Genomic DNA, 17,084 nt, shown 5'->3' with positions numbered 1-17,084 from the left:
TAATCCCAGCACTTTAGGAGGCCAAGGACGGCCAATAACCTGAGGTCAGGAGTTTGAGATCAGCCTGGCCAACATGGTAAAACTCCATCTCTACTAAAAATACAAAAAATTAGCCCACGTGGTGGCGCATGCCTGTAGTCCCGGATACGTGGGAGAATCGCTTGAACCCGGGAGGCAAAGGTTGCAGTGAGTCAAGATCGCGCCACTGCACTCCAGCCTGGGCGACAGAACAAGACTTCATCTCAAAAAAAAAAAAAAAAAACCAAAATAAAGACAACAACAACAAAACTGCCTACGTGTTATCGCTCTTGTCTACCTTCAACCCCACTCAAAGAAAAACCACCTAATCTTCGTTTAAAAAATGTTTTTATTTGTACAAATTATGGAGTACATGTGAAATTTTGTTACATGTATATAATGCGTGACGATCAAGTCACAACATTTTGGGTATCCACCACCTGAGTATAATACGTTTTTGTGAACTGTAATCATCCTACTCTGGTATCAAACACTGGATTTATTCCTTCTATCTATCTGTGTATTTATACCTTTTAACCTACTTCTCTCCACCCTCCTCCTACCCTCTACCCATCCTTCCCAGTCTCTGTTATCTTTCCATTCTACTCCCATGTCATCAAACTTTTTAGCTTCCATATGTAAGAATATGCAATATTTATCTTTCTGTGCCTGACTTATTTCACTTAAGATTATGATGTCCAGCCAGGCGCAGTGGTTCACACCTGTAATCCCAGCACTTTGGGAGGCCGAGGCAGGAGGATCATGATGTCAGAAGATCGAGACCATCCTGGCTAACATGGTGAAACCCCATCTCTACTAAAAATACAAAAAATTAGCCAGGGGTGGTGGCGGGCACCTGTAGTCCCAGCTACTTGGGAGGCTGAGGCAGGAGAATGGAGTGAACCCAGGAGGCGGAGCTTGCAGTGAGCCAAGATCACGCCACTGCACTCCAGCCTGGGCGACACAGCAAGACTCCATCTCAAAAAAAAAAAAAAGAAGATTATGATGTCCAATTCTATCCATGTTGCTGCAAATGACATGATTTCACGCTGCCTAACCTTCTTTAACATACCACCATGGAATAGGGTGGAACGATTTGTCCATTTTAACAAATGCTGTCTTTGGTTATTTACCCAATGAAGCCTATTAAGTACCATATAACAAGCCTATTAAGTTACATTTTTTAACATCAAATAGCAGCACTGTCTATAATTTATCATATAATAGATCCACTTGCAAAACTGGGATCAAAATTAGCCTTTCACTTTCAAGAAAACAGGAGATCTTGGTCACCATGTGGTCTGCCACTTACTGTCTCTGTGCCTTAGGCTAGCTACCTGACTCCTCTGAGCCCACCATCACACCTGGCTACTTTTTATCTGTAAAATGAATACATATCTCACAGGAATGCTGTTAGAATTAAATGAGGGAACTGAAGCGAAAACAGAGTATGGCACACATAAGACACTCACGGTGAGTTATTTTCCCCTTCTTTTAAAATCAAGCACTGAAGTAAAACTTCAGACAAACTCTCTTCCTTTTGGTGGAAGACAAGACACCTTCCTCTAATGGGGAGCCCAGAGTGGATTATTTTTTGGTAAAGGTTAATGGCTAGTTGGGTGGATCGTCCCTTCCACCATAGTGAAAAAGCAGTTTCAAGCCCCTGAAATGACTGTGTTATGTGTTATCTATACTCTATCAGGGTTGCTTAGACCTCTTTTTCCACCAGAGTATGACTCCCAAATAATAAATATAACAGATGCCAATATAAACTTTCACTTGAAGGTATTAATGGAGTGAGTGTGACATTAGATAATACTGCAATATCTGCAGAAAGAAAGGCTAGATTTTAAAAGCTAAAAACAAAAATTCTTTCCCCTACATAAAGGCAAAGGTTTTGCACATCAAACGATTAAAGACACAATAGCCATAGCCAGCAAAAACAGGAATGAATCTTTAGCTTCTACAACTAAGATTTTCTCTCCTGTGGCAGCTGGAACAGCGGATACACAAGTTGGGGAGTCATTTCATGTGTGGTCTAAATTATAACCTTTTATTCATCATAAATTTAACACCTGTGATATCATCATCTCTCTTTTGAACACCAAACTGGTCACAAAGATGCTCGTAGGACATGAGTCAAGAAGCACCAGATAGTCACACAAATTTGTTCACTTTGTGAAGATCCAGACAGCAGGAAGGGGTCCGTGTTGCCTATCAACACAAAGCTGCCAGCAGCCAAGAGACTCGAGAGGCAACTAGACAGTCAAGCTTCGGAAGCCACTGAAGTGAGATGTGTGTCTAGGGCAACTATTGTTAAAACGGAGGTTCAGTGAAGCACTATGCAAAGCTGCCTGGCTTGATAGGATTAAGCTATAAAATATTTACAAGTCAGATCCTATCTGCTACTTTATTTCATATTTCATTTCCTCCCTCCCCATTCCCAACGCTATAACCACATATTCTTACCTTACTGAAAAAATACATTATCAGCACCCGTTTTGACAAGAAATTCTTAACCTGAGTTGGAAAAAAGGAAGAATTAACACATTTACCTTTTAAATTCTATTCTAATATAACACATTTCCTAGTTCTTCCAGACACTAACTTAAATAAAAAAATGAAACACTTCACATCTTGTGGGCAAAGAATAATAATACTTAGATACGCCATGTAACTAAATACCTTTGTACTATAAATTAGATAACCAAGATGAGCCAACTAACCTAAACTGTATTCCCATGTATACACATTTAACCCCCAAATTAGAGGCCTGACATTAAAAAAAAAAAAAAAAATTCTAAGTGATTTTGGTGAAATTTTTTTCTTTTTTTTTAATTTCAGAAACAGGGTCTCGCTTTGACACCCAGGCTGGAATGCAGTTATATGATCACAGCTTACTGCCACCTCAAATTCCTGGGCTCAACAGACTGTCCCACCTCAGCCTCCTGGGTAGCTGGGACTACAGGCATACCACCATGCCTAGTTAATTTTTAAATGTTTTTGTACAGACAGGGTCTCACCATCTTGCCCAGGCTGGTCTCAAACTCCTGGGCTCAAGCAGTCCTCTCACCTCAGCCTCCCAAAGTGCTAGGATTACAGACTGGAGATATTTCTCAAGGCCATATTATTTCTCAATTCTCTATAACTGTCCTGCCCTTTAACCTCTTAATACCCCAAAAAAGAGTATGTTTCTCTCACAGGGAAAAAAAAATCTTGTTTTTTGAGACAGGGTCTCACTCTATCACACAGGCTGGAGTGCAGTGGCATATTCATAGCTCACTGCAACCTCTGCTTTCTGGGCTCAGGTGATTCTCCTACCTTAGCCTCCCAAGTAGCTAGGACTACAGGAATGCACCACCACGCCCAGCTAATTTTTGTAGTTTTAGTAGAGATGGAGTTTTGCCATGTTGCCCATGCTGGTTTCAAATTCCCGGGCTCAAGCAATGCTCTCACTTTGGCATCACAAAGTGCTGAGATTACAGGAAAAAAAATATCTTAAGACACAAAGTAGTTTTCTACTAGTTGACAATCCCGGGGGAAAAAATGTTCTTAGTATCAGCTAAAAGCTAACCGAACTAACTTAAAAGTGAAGCTGCTCCTACCATACTCTCACCCGAAGCTGCACGACTAGTCAGAAGGCTGCAGTAAGCAGTACATGTCTGGTTGGGTAAAAGTGACACAGCAGTACTAATGGCATATAGAGCCATATGGGATCCTGAAGTTTATAAAATGCCTTTAACCATTAATTCCCTATTAATAAAGTCATTCCATCAGCAAACATGTTATAATTTCTCCCGACTGGGCGTGGTGGCTCGCCCCTGTAATTCCAACACTTTATGAGGCTCGGGCAGGATGACTGCTTGAGGCCAAGAGTTTGAGATCAGCCTGGGCAACATAGCAAGACTGTGTCTCTACAAAGAACAAAAATTTAAAAAATTAGCCAGGCATGGTGGCATGCACCTGTAGTCCCAGCTACTCAGGAGGCTGAGGTGGGAAGATCACTTGAGCCCGGGAGTTCAAGGCTGCAGTGTAGCCATGACCATACCACTGCACTCCAGCCTGAGCAACAGACAGACCAAGAACCCATCTCAAAATTTTTTAAAGGTTCCTTGACCCCTCAATTCCTTGCAGCTATTGCCCCATTTTTCTGCTCCACTTACAACAAACTCCTTGAAAAATGTGGCTTTTCTTGTGGTCTCCAATTCATCTACCAATCTCCTGAACTCATGCATTTTGGCTTTTGTCCGCACTACTCCAGCCAACAGCTCTTGTCAAGGACTCAGTGACCTCCACATTTCTAGCTCAACAGTTAATTCTTAGCTCCCGCCCAGGCTACCCATCAGCAGCATCTGACACTTCCACCTCCTCCTCCTTGAAACTCTTTCTTTCCTTGGTTTTCTACCCACCTCAGAGGCTGCTCCTCAGTCTCCGTGCTATTCTTCATCTCCCAGACCTTTAGTTATTGGAGGGCCCCTTTCTTCGATATCTCTTTTCTTCTGTATTTCATTCAAGAGTTTGCATCGAGTCTCATGGCTTTGAATACTATCTATACTCTAAAAACTTCCAAAGTTACATTTCTAGTCCAGAACTTTCCCCTACACTACTGCTATATGCCTAATTTCTTACTCGGTATTTTCACCTGGTTGTCTCATAGGTGTCTCAAAATTGGCATGTCCAAAATCAAACTCCTGATTTCCCTCCCCTCACCTCTATCAAATTTCCTTCTCCAGAAACATCAGTAAATTCCAACTCAATAAACTGCAACTATATTATTCCAGATCTTCAGGCCAAAATCCTTAACAGTTAACACTATTTCTAGTATACACCACAACCAAACCATAAGCTAATCCTATTCCATCTACTTTAAAATACATACCTAGACCTTGACCACATCTTACAGCCCCCACCACAACCACTCTGGTCACAGACACCACCATCTCCCACTAGATTACTGCAACAGCCTTAACTGGGCTTCCACACCTACCTTGCAAGAGTTTAGTGCCAACACAGCCCCTAGAGTAGCACTTTCAAAATGTAAGTTACATCATATCATTCTTGTGGGCAAGACCATACAGTGGCTTTCCATCCCACTCAGAGATGAAGCCAGTCTTTACTACAGCCGATGGACCCAGTGAGCCCTGGGTGTCTGTTACATTTCTGATCTTATCACCCACTTACCACTCTCCTCTCACTTACTCTGCTCCAGCCACACTGGTATCCACATTGTTCTTCACACAAGCCAAGTCCAGTCCCATCTCAGATCCATTGGGCTGCTCCCTGCTCTCCCTTCAGGTCTCTGATCAATCATTGCCTTATCAGTGAGACTTCCCCTTATCACTCCACATAAAATGATACCCACTCCCCTAGGAACTCTCTGTCTTCCTTGCTCTATTTTTCTAGATAAGACTTAAGACATTTCAAATGTCTTCCTTCTTATGCATATTTTCCATATCTTGAATATGACCTATTGAGATGCATCTTACAGTCAATAATAGCATGTCATGGTTTAAGGTGTCATTTTTTTCTTAATAGTACATAAGTCTTACAATTAATGATATTTTATATTTCAGAGAAACAGAATATAATACATTTACTTACTCACTGATTTCCCCTCACTCGAATGTAAATATTACATGGGCAAGGACTCTGTTTTGTTTGCTTTTTTCCCAGTGCCTAAAAGCATACCTTGGATATATAAAGAACTCAAATATTTCTTACATGAAATAATTCACAGATTATCAGGTTAAGCCATATGAAATTACAATGTGTATAGCTCAAACCAGTCAAATATTGGCTGTTTCATTTGAGTCAACTTAATACATGAAGCATCAAGAGAAAAACCCTTATTATTCCTGATGACTTACTCATGTGAGATCCCTAATGTTCTCAATTTTACATGCAAATATACATCCTATAACCATATCAACCTACCTGTTCACGTTTATTCTGAATCCATGAATAAATCACACTGGGCTGTCTCGTTGTCTTACCCTCAGCACTAATAGAGGTAGATGGAGAAGGATTAGAAAATTCAGTCATTTGCTGATCTATTTTTAAAAAAGAAAAGGCAAGATAAGAACTTAGGCTGTCTGATACTCTGCAACTATGACATTTAAAATCTTAGAAAATATATAATTCTCACCAGAAGCTGATGTCCATAATCTTGGCCCCCTTCTTATTAGCTGAGGACTTTGTGGTGACCCATAGCAAGTGTTTACATCAAAAATTCCAGCCATCCGATTCATTACACTAGAGCCAAACGGGGTCCCAAGGGGACTCACAACATCAGGTGTAGACAATTTTGAAGAAAACAGTGATGTTTTAACTAATGGTGGCACTGAAGGCCGAAGCATCTGGCTAGATTGTGGTGTCTGAAAAGTAGTTTCTTCTGTAAAAGAACAGATCCAGTGATGAAGAGGCAATCTGATCCAAGCGGGCTAGAAGCAATGCTTTCAAATTTTACACATACCAAATTTTTGTTTAACGCATTTACCCAAAGCTCAGTAGATTGTTTCCATTTAGGATTACAGTCTCAAGATTCAGATTTTACTACTGCAATTCAAGCTCCACTCAAAGAGCTTTATACATCATCTTCTGTCAGACTGATATAGTCTCTCTTGTTTTTTTTTCCCCCTCCATCAATATCTTCATCTTCAAGGTCAGTTTATCTAACTTTAAGCAATTTTGAATGAACTCATCAATTCACATTTTATTTCTAATTGGCAACTTTAATTATTGCATTAGAATCCATCCAGTTTTACTGCATTGCTATTTTAAGTATTACTTGACTGAACAAACAAATCTATATTGTGAACATATACAGGAAAAAAATATTAACCTTACCCCATTTTCTCCAAAGTTTTTTCCTCTCCTTTCCTTTTTCTTTTTCTTTTCTTTTATTTGAGTCAGGATCTTGCTCTGTAGCCCAGACGCAATGCAGTGGTGTAATCTCGGCTCACTGCAGCCTCAAATTCCAGGGCTCCAGCGATCCTCCCACCTCAGCTTCCTGAGTAGCTAGGACTACAGGCACACGCTGCCATGCCTGGCTAATTTTTTAACTTTTTGTAGAGACAGTTTCGCCATGTTTCCCAGGTTGGTCTTGAACTCCTAGGCTCAAGGAATCCTCCTGCACTGGCCTCCCAAAATGCTAGAATTACAGGCATGAGCCACCACACCTGGCCTGAAAGTTCTTTCAAGTTAACAAAAGTCACACCAAAGGCTAATTTGCCCAGAATATCTATAAATCTGATCTGTAAACAACTTTTTCAAAAGTCATCTTATGATTCTCCAATTTAGTAATAGAGTCTGCTATACAAAAACAAAGGAACTTTTCTTGCCACTCCAGCACAAACCACAAAAACAAATACACTGCATTAGGATTCCATCTTCTTTCTTTCTTTTTTTTTTTTTTTGAGATGGAGTCTCACTCTGCGGCCAGGCTGGAGTGCTGTGGGTGGCACAATCTTGGCTCACTGCAACCTCCGACTCCCTGGTTCAAGTGAATCTCCTGCCTCAGCCTCCCAAGTAGCTGGGAATACAGGCACGCACAACCATGTCCAGCTAATTTTCGTATTTTTTAGTAGAGACAGGGTTTCACCATGTTGGCCAGGATGGTTTTGACCTCCTGACCTCATGATCTGCCCGCCTCAGCCTCCCAAAGTGCTGAGATTACAGATGTGAGCCACCTTGCCCAGCTGGATTCCATCTTAATAAAACCACCATAAGAAATATAAGAAATTAAACATCCCAAATACCAAATTTTCGTTATACGACTTTTCTCTTTTTTTTATTTTTCTTAAGGAGTCTTATTCTGTTGCCCAGGCTGGAGTGCAGTGGCATGATCTCAGCTCACTGCAACCTACACCTCCCGGGTTCAAGTGATTCTCCTGCCTCAGCCTCCTGAGCTGCTGGGACTATAAGTGTGCAACACCACAGCCAGCTAATTTTTATATTTTTAGTAGAGACGGTGTTTCGCCATATTGGCCAGGTTGGTCTAAAACTCCTGACCTCAAGTGATCTGCCTGCTTCGGCCTCCCGAAGTGCTGGCTGGAATTACAGGCGTAAGCCACCACAATTGGCCCATTATATGACTTTTTAGAAGTTAATGGAAATTAGAAATCTTTGAAAAATCAATTTAAAAATAAGACTGGGGCCGGGCGTGGTGGCTCAAGCCTGTAATCCCAGCACTTTGGGAGGCCGAGACGGGCGGATCACGAGGTCAGGAGATCAAGACCATCCTGGCTAACACGGTGAAACCCCATCTCTACTAAAAAAATACAAAAAAAACTAGCTGGGCGAGGTGGTGGTTGCCTGAAGTCCCAGCTACTTGGGAGGCTGAGGCAGGAGAATGGCGTAAACCCGGGAGGCGGAGCTTGCAGTGAGCTGAGATCCGGCCACTGCACTCCAGCCTAGACGACAGAGTGAGACTCCGTCTCAAAAAAAAAAAAAAAAAAAAAAAAAAAATTAAGACTGGAGTTTAAGAGTTTTACAATTATTCCTCAAAATATGGCTGAGTGATGGTATATGACAAAAACTTACAATAATGAATGCTCCATATGTGGTCAGACTCATGATCTACCCAACTCAGAATTACAATGATCTTTCTAACATGCTAATTTGATGGAACTAGCCTATTCAAAGTTCTCCAATGGCTCCATATCCCTATAGAATAAAATCTAAATTTTTTTTTGTTGCAAACAAGGCTTCCTTTCATCATCAAACATCATCTTACCCAATTGGGCTCATTTTGGACAGATTTCCTTTTGGCAGTTATATTGCATCATTATTTGTGTGCCTTCTACTAAAAGGTCAGATCCAAGAGTGTTTTTCATCTGTGATTCCCTGGCTTCTAGCACACTGCTTGGTATGTAGTAGGAATTCAATAAGTATTTGTTGAATAGAGGAATGCTGATCTGAAAGTTGATTAACATCTGAAACACTCTCAAACCTTTCAAAATCTGACATGTGTGAATTTATTTAAATCATTTTTCATGTGTAATCTATTTGTTTTGGGACTATGACCCCACCAGAGTAATGACTTTGAAACTCGATGAGTTTGCTTTGATCCATATAGTGATTTTTAAGTATCAAGATTAGTTGCCAATGTTTAAAAACTGAAAGACTTCACCTCAAAATTTTGAGATTTCAGCCTTCTCTTTTTCAAAAAGACTTCACAAATGGGATCCAAAGTCCCATACGGGAACAATGAAGCAGGGCTAACCAACAGCTTCCCCCTTCAGATGAAGCCCATCCTTGCAGGTTCACCACTGTCCTCACCCAGCCAGTTTCATCCATTTTCACTAAATGCCTGGCTCCAAAACACGTGAAACATTAAGTCCTTTTATCAGTCTTACATTCACAGGTATCTTCTACTTAAGGGATTTGGTGAACAAGACAGGTTCCTCCACCTTTACTTCCCCTCAGCTTTTGTCTTTTAAATGGAGCGGGTACTAACATTATGCCCCACTCCCAAATCACCCAATTGTCTCAGCTGCTCTTCTCTGGGACGGCAACTTTTTGTCTCTGGGCTACTGCAACCAGAACAGCATCGAATATTATCTGCGAAAATTCACCTGGCTTTGTACTAAAGTAAGCTGAAGTCTCCTATTTAATAGCCATCATTTTGGTAGTGTTTTTAACGCTAACACCACACTGAACTTAATTTGTTTGAAATTTACCAATGAAAAACTGCACATACTTAAGAGTGTACAACGTGATGTCTTGGGCTTAATTTTTTCAATCTACAATGATACCCAGGTCTTTTTTTTGGTTCAATATGAGATGCTATGTTGGATCAATTTTCCCTAAAAATATACACCTCACACTCATATATGTATCCTTAGATTAACTACAGTCATCTCTGCCTTTTTTTTTGAGACAGAGTCTCGCTGTGTCGCCAGGCTGGAGTGCAGTGATGCAATCTCAGCTCACTGCAAACTCCGCCTCCCCAGTTCAACGATTCTCCTGCCTCAGCCTCCTGAGTAGCTGGGACTAAAGGCACATGCCACCACGCCCAGCTAATTTTTGTATTTTCAGTAGAGACGGGGTTTCACCATGTTGGCCAGGATGGTCTCAATCTCTTGACCTTGTGATCCGCCCACTTCCGCCTCCCAAAGTTCTAGGATTATAGGCGTGAGCCACCGCGCCCAGTCTACTACGGACATCTTTCTTAGGAAATAAAATGTAAATGTTTTCCCCTCTTAGTAGTCCTAGGGATTACCTGGAGAATTTAATTTCTTAGGTTCCACTGGGTAAGATGAAGACACTCTCCCATTTGTAGCAGCAGCTTCTTGATAGAGAACCAGTTTCTGAGTCATACCATTTAAAAGATTCAAACACTCCCTTGAAATGGCTGTCCAATTGTGGGGATGTCCACCTAGGAGGTCCAAACACCAGCTTTTAAAATGTAAATAATCTTATATTCTCCTCTTGAAGTGGGGGAAAAGGTCAGTAAGAAATTCTACTTTACACTTTGCATCAGGACCCACTTTTCTTAGTGAAGCTACTGTTTATACTCATGACATCTAATACACAGCAGGAGTTCAATGAATATTTGGATGAATTAAGTTTCCCAAAAGTCTACAAGCAAAAACTTGCTATTTTACTATTTTACCACACACATACCAAAAAAAAGAAAAAGAAAAAAAAAACCTCTCAAATTGGTCGCTAAAATAAAGCCAAACACTAGATCACAGGTTAAGTGAGAAAGACCAGGGTTACCTCACTAGCAGTATTAAACAGACTGCTATGACTGTGAACAATGAACTAAGACAATGAACACTAGGATGTCCAATGAGATGCACCTCCATGGTCCCCAGTGACCTCTAAACTGTTGTGTCTGACCCCTGGGCTTCCTTACATTTTCATGTATATAATAGCCCCTATTTGCTGTTACATCTGTAACTCATTAATAATGATCACACTTCACACTCAGAGAGCTTACAGATCTATTATCTTATTATTTAACTTAAACTACTGTGTCCTATTCCTTTAAAAATTCCCTTATTTCTCATAGGAGATCTTTGTCTCCTAGAGTTATTATATAAAAATCAAGCAAGGTTCATTATGCATAAATAGCAGAGAAGTCCACTGAAAACTGGCTTCCCTATCCTATGTGCCAAATGATCATTCCCTCTTCACTTGGATCTCTCCTTAAACACTCCCCTCACTGTACAACTCAGAGGAATACCTCTTAACCTACAAACACACACGCACAACACCCTTATCACTAGGCCTCAGGATATTTTGTACTACTGTAATTTGGGTACACTAGGAACTGTGTAACCATCCAATTAAATTTTTGTTTGTTTATTTTTGTGATGGAGTCTTGCTCTGTTGCCCAGGCTGGAGTGCAGTGGTGGGATCTCAGCTCACTACAACCTCTGCCTCCCGGGTTCAAGCAATTCTCCTGCCTCAGCCTCCCGAGTAGCTGGGATTATAGGTGTGCAACACCATGCCCAGCTAATTTTTGTATTTTTAGTACAGACAGGGTTTCACCATGTTGAAACTCCTGACCTCAGATGATGCTCCCACCTCAGCATCCCAAAGTGCTGGGATTACAGACATGAGCCGCACCCAGCCAATTAAATTTTATTATGTGCTAGAATGCACACTCTCTGGCAGAGCAAATGCCACCCTTTTACGGTTTACCTGAATCTCTGGTAAAAAATATTTAGAGTATAGAATTCCTAGGTTAACTCAAATCTGATAGAAAAGCATTGTTATAGCTAATTTTCCACAGTAGCAGTTCTGGGTTTCTCATGCTACTAAAAGGAGAGTGGTTCCAGTCAATTATATTTTTATATAACTGGATTTTATTTCCATATAACATTTAACTGTAGAAGGTTTATTATCCAGTGTTTTATCTGGTAATTCGCAAGCTTGGCAAAATAATTAAGAAATCATTAAAAAGAAGATGAAAAGTTGGATGGGTGTACTGGCTCACACCTGTAATTCTAACACTTTGGGAGGCCAAGGCAGGAGAACTGCTTGACCCCAGGAGTTCAAGGTCAGCCTGGGAAACATGGCAAGACCGTGTTTCAACAAAACTTTAAAAAAAATTAGCCAGGTGTGGTGGTGCACACCTGGTGTGCACCTATAATACTAGCTACTTGAAAAGCTGAGGCGAGAAGACCATATGAGCCCAGGAGTTTGAGGTTACAGTGAGCTGTGATCATGACACTGTACTCCGGTCTGGTGATACAGTGAGACTCTGTCTCTTAAAAAAACAGAAGAAAAGCTACCCAGGTTCTGTTTCCCACTGGTGCCTGGGACTGGACTGTTTTCCCTCTAGGAACAACAGAGAACTGGCAAAGTCACAGTCTTGAACAGCATGGCAAGAACAGTGGATAAGTCTTTCAGAGTTGCTGAGAGCATCCTTGAGTCATCATCAAATCTAGTTTCTTCCTAATTTTTTTAAAAGGGAGGCAGAGTAGCATAGCAGAAGGAGGAGTCCTATACATGGAGCCAAATGACAGGACTCTTATTCCAATTCTGACATTAACTTTATTTAACCCAATCTCTGAGACTTAAATCTCCCATCTAGAGATTAGACCACCTAATTTTTAAGATCCTTCATAGCATTAAAAGTTTTAGAATTCTTTTTTGGGGTAGGGAGGGGGACAGGGTCTCACTTTGTCACCCAGGCTAGAGTGCAGTAGCGCAATCTTGGCTCACTGCAGCCTCAACCTCCTGGGCTCAAGCAATCCTCCTCGCTCAGCTTCCCAAGTAGCTGGGACTACAGGCACATGCTACCATGCTGGGCTAATTTTTTGTATTTTTTGTAGAGAAAGGGTCTCACCATGTTGCCCAGGCTGTTCTCGAATTCCTAAGCTCAAGTAATCCACCCATCTTGGCCTCCCAAAGTGCTAGGATTACAGGGGTGAGCCACCACGCCCAGCCAAACTTTTAGAATTCTTAAACTGTATTTTTCTGCCCTAAAATTGTCAATGTACTGCACAATTTCTTCAGGTTAAGGAAATGAAGGAGCTGAAGGAAATAAATGCTTAAGTTGTGTAAGATTTAATTCAATACTTCATTTAATGGACTCACCAATATCTGATATTTTATTAAATACGTGATTCTCACCAAAAACTTTAAGTGAATTACCTTCTACACACATATGCCTAATCAGGTCTATTACTTTTAGCAATACCTGGTTGGCTGAGGCTAAAAACTTCTTGTCTTCGTGAAGGAGAATATTGAGAAAGCAACATCAGGTCCTGCAAGGCTAAATACTAAAAGGGGGAAAAACATATATTATTTAATTTTTTTTAACCTTTACATAAAATCTAATTGGGTTCATCATTATATATCCAAGAGGAAATTAATTAAACTTTTTCATGAAAAAAAAAATCTCAGAACCATAACCTTCCTTTCTAGACTTCCAGAACTTTCCTGCCTCTACCCTCCCTACCTACAAGTTCCAGCTACAAGGAACTACAGAATTCTCTGTGCTCTTTCCTATCTCTGTGGTGGGAAATTGAAACAGCACTTCCTCCTGGATCTTTCCCTGGTTTTCCTCACACAAACATACACTCACATAGCTCTCGACCATGGCACTAACATCATGTATTGTAATTGAATGTTTACTTGTCTCATCTGATTCCACCCACCAAGCTGTGCGGCCCACAAAAAAATGGAAAATCTTGCTACCACATCCAAAGGCAGTGCCTAGCACGTGATACCTATTAATCTTTTTTCTTTTTTTTTTTTTTTTTGAGACAAAGTCTCACCCTGTTGCCCAGGCTGGAGTGCAGTGGCGTGATCTCGGCTCACCGCAAGCTCCACCTTCCGGGTTCAAGCGATTCTCCTGCCTCAGCCTCCCAAGTGGCTGGGACAACAGGCACGCACCAGCACACCCAATTGATTTTTGTATTTTTAGTAGAGATGGGGTTTCACCATGTTGGCCAGGCTGTTCTCAAACTCCTGACCTCAAGTGATCCACCTGTCTTGGCCTCCCAAAGTGCTGGGATTACAGACATGAGACACCACGCCCACCCGCCTTATCACTTCTTTTTTCTTTACTGAAATTTTTCATCTTTTCCCAGGCAAACTTCTTTACTCACCCTTCAAGACAGCATCCCTCTCTGAAGTTTTCTTTTATTGGTCCCAAGCAAAGAAAGAGGTCCCAATGTACTTGACACAGTACATTTTAATTATTTTGGGTGTCTATATTTTCCACTAGGCTGTGCTATTCATCATTCATCATTCTTATTCATCATTCTACCATAAACAACTAGCAGAGACCGATGTACCATTAAATAAATATTTGGTAAATAACCAAATGAGTAACTGATACTTTTAAGTTTCTCTAACAAATTAGTTATAATTAGTATTTAAAAGTAATTCATTTCCTTATTTGTTTATAAATTCTTTAGAGTGTGATCAAAACTGGGTTCTAACTACTTTCTTTTAGCATTTCTGTTTGTTTGTTTAGAGATGAGGTCTCACTCTGTCACCCAGGCTAAAGTGCAGTAGCAGGATCACAGCTCACTGCAGTCTCCAACTCTTAAGCTCAAGGAATGTACCTGCCTCCACCTCTCAAGTAGCTGGGACCACAGGCATGTACCACCGTGCCATTCAACTAATTTTTTACTTTTTGTTGAGATGAGGTCTCCCTATGTTTTCCAAGCTGGTCTTGAACTCCTGGGCTCAAGTGATCCTCTCACCTCAGCCTCCCAAGTGCTGAACACCACACTCGGCCTCTTTTAGCTGTTTCTAAAGGACCTTTTAACAGGATCACACATATTGTAGATCTAGCTTAAAATTTCAACTTGCAAATTCAATCTAAACCATTTATGCTTACTTAGATTGATTTGTAAAATTACTGCAATTTCTTTAAATTCTTGATTGTAATTAGTTTTAGGATCATTACCAGCAATTCATACTTAAGGAGAGTTCACTGAATATCTATACATTACTAAGCACTATCTTTGATCACAAAAGCCAACTAATACAAGAGTGAAAGTTTTGATCCAGTGATCAAAAAATCAATAATGTTTTGTTATGCTATCATGAACTGTGAGAAGTTAATGTAGATTACTGCATATCACTGTATTTTATGCTTGGAAATATTCTGTTTCTGAATATAGAATTAACTAGCTTAAACACATAGACTGTACTGTGCACTTGCATTTTAGTCACTTGGAATGAAAATTGAAAAAACCGACAGCATTAGCAAGTAGGTGATTTTTATCATACCAGTACGAGAATATTATAGGCCCTCAAAAATACAACTACTTAAATATGCTAAATATTAAGTTTATTGAATAAAGTTAGAGATAACTGTGTGAAGATATGAAACACAGTTTTGGTACCTTTATGATGGGGGGAGGATTGCTATTTAACACTTTCGGAAGGCACTCATCTGACCCTTCTGCAAATGGTGGTTGAACAGGAAACACATGAGCCTATCAAATATAATTAAAAACCAAAAATGATTATTTTCATGATCATCTTACATTCAATAAGCATGCACAAATTAAAACTTATTATAAAAATAGACAGCACACCAAACTGACATATTTCGTGCTCCTTGCAAAGACAAGTTACATAAACCCAAACACACCATTTTTTTTAATGCTACTTTCCCAACTTTACTAGACTCTGGTTCTGAATAACAAAAACTAATTTCACAAACAAGGATTCTCTGAAGCCACTAAAGAATACAAACCTACACAGATGGTAAAATAAAACAGAAACACTAATTTTCTAAGACAAACACTTGGATGATAAAAACAATGTAATTCTCAAACACTTAAAGAGATTTCTGTGGCAATTATCCAGAAGCTCACCTCAATTTCCAAAATCATTTCTTTAATATAAATTTTAAAACTTCCCTTCAGAAAACAATTATCTTGGCTGGGTGTGGTGGCTCACGCCTGTAATCCCAGCACTTTAAGAGGCCGAGGGCAGATCACTTTGAGGTCAGGAGTTCGGGACCAGCCTGGCCAACATGGTAAAACCCTGTCTCTATTAAAATTCAAAAAAAATTAGCTGGGCATGGTGACACATGCTTGTAGTCCCAGCTACTCGGGAAGCTGAGGTGGGAGAATCACTTGAACCCAGGAGGCAGACAATGCAGTGAGCCGAGATCAGGCCACTGCCCTCCAGCCTGGGTGACAGAGTGAGACCCTATCACAAAAAAAAAAAAAAAAGTACTGCCGCATATTTAAATATTTTAATAGCAGCTGTGCCAATGACACGGAAAATTAATTTAAAATTCAAATCCATTTAGTATGTACTCAGTAGAGAAATGGAAGCCCCCAGAAGACAATTAGGATGTCAATAAAGCCTAGTGGCAGTCCATTCAGTTTAATTTCCAAAAATTAAGTGAATACCCACACTGTTCCTCTGAAAAAAAAAAAATACCACATAAATGGTGGTTACAAATGATATGGCCCCAATAGTCTCAGAAGAGAGACCAAAAATCAGCTTAGGGAAATGGTTTTGGGCATGCTGATCAGTGTGCTCTGCTAAAAATCAACTGTGCACTCCAAAACACAGAAGTATTAACAAAAAGTATTTTAAAAAACATACCTCTGTGGCATAGATTTTGAAGAGTATCCATGAGATATACCAAGTCATTAGGAGAAAGACACCACACAGCCAGACATGGTAGAGTAGTGAGAGATTTAAGAGGCCACTCACTGTGTCAAGTGGCCTATGAACCTGCCTGTGAACGCAGAAATTACTGTTAATCCTCTAGGAAAAATGCAATCTAAATATTAACACACTGAAGTCTCCACACTGAGACATAAATATTATTTCTAAATAACAGTGTTGACAGACTCCCCTCCTTCGGTACCCTTGTAGAGCTCTTTCCCTAATACCTTCTTATAAGGTACATGAGGGAGCTTTAAGAAAAGCACAGACCTAAATCGGGACTACAGTTTCTTGTGTTAAAAATCTTCAATGACTTTTACTATGAAGGAAAAACGAGCTAAGCCTATAAGCCTCACTACGAGCAGCTGGAGGAACGTTTATTATTGTTGCTTTGTAGTCTAATACCTCAAAACCATTAAACATGACTAGTACGTCTCCTGGACCAGATTTCAGCTTTA

At 40.2% G+C, this 17,084-nt stretch overlaps 1 protein-coding gene across 2 annotated transcripts in view; it reads right to left on the bottom strand.

Moving 5' to 3' along the window:
• NDC1 (NDC1 transmembrane nucleoporin) overlaps nucleotides 1-17,084 on the bottom strand; it is a 67,076-nt gene that overhangs the window by 25,906 nt on the left and 24,086 nt on the right. For both annotated transcript variants that reach the window (XM_007978687.3, XM_073007295.1), the window contains exons 8-14: nucleotides 16,561-16,696; nucleotides 15,339-15,431; nucleotides 13,175-13,256; nucleotides 10,241-10,396; nucleotides 6,164-6,409; nucleotides 5,953-6,068; nucleotides 2,488-2,538 (exon numbers count right to left, since the gene is read on the bottom strand). In XM_007978687.3, coding sequence (XP_007976878.2) covers nucleotides 2,488-2,538; nucleotides 5,953-6,068; nucleotides 6,164-6,409; nucleotides 10,241-10,396; nucleotides 13,175-13,256; nucleotides 15,339-15,431; nucleotides 16,561-16,696 — 880 coding nt within the window. The remainder of the gene's footprint in view (nucleotides 1-2,487; nucleotides 2,539-5,952; nucleotides 6,069-6,163; nucleotides 6,410-10,240; nucleotides 10,397-13,174; nucleotides 13,257-15,338; nucleotides 15,432-16,560; nucleotides 16,697-17,084) is intronic.

Source organism: Chlorocebus sabaeus, chromosome 20 (genome assembly GCF_047675955.1).
Source record: "Chlorocebus sabaeus isolate Y175 chromosome 20, mChlSab1.0.hap1, whole genome shotgun sequence".
NCBI lineage: Eukaryota > Metazoa > Chordata > Mammalia > Primates > Cercopithecidae > Chlorocebus > Chlorocebus sabaeus.
Note: the sequence above shows the minus strand (reverse complement) of the source record. Positions and strands in the feature narration are given on the sequence as shown.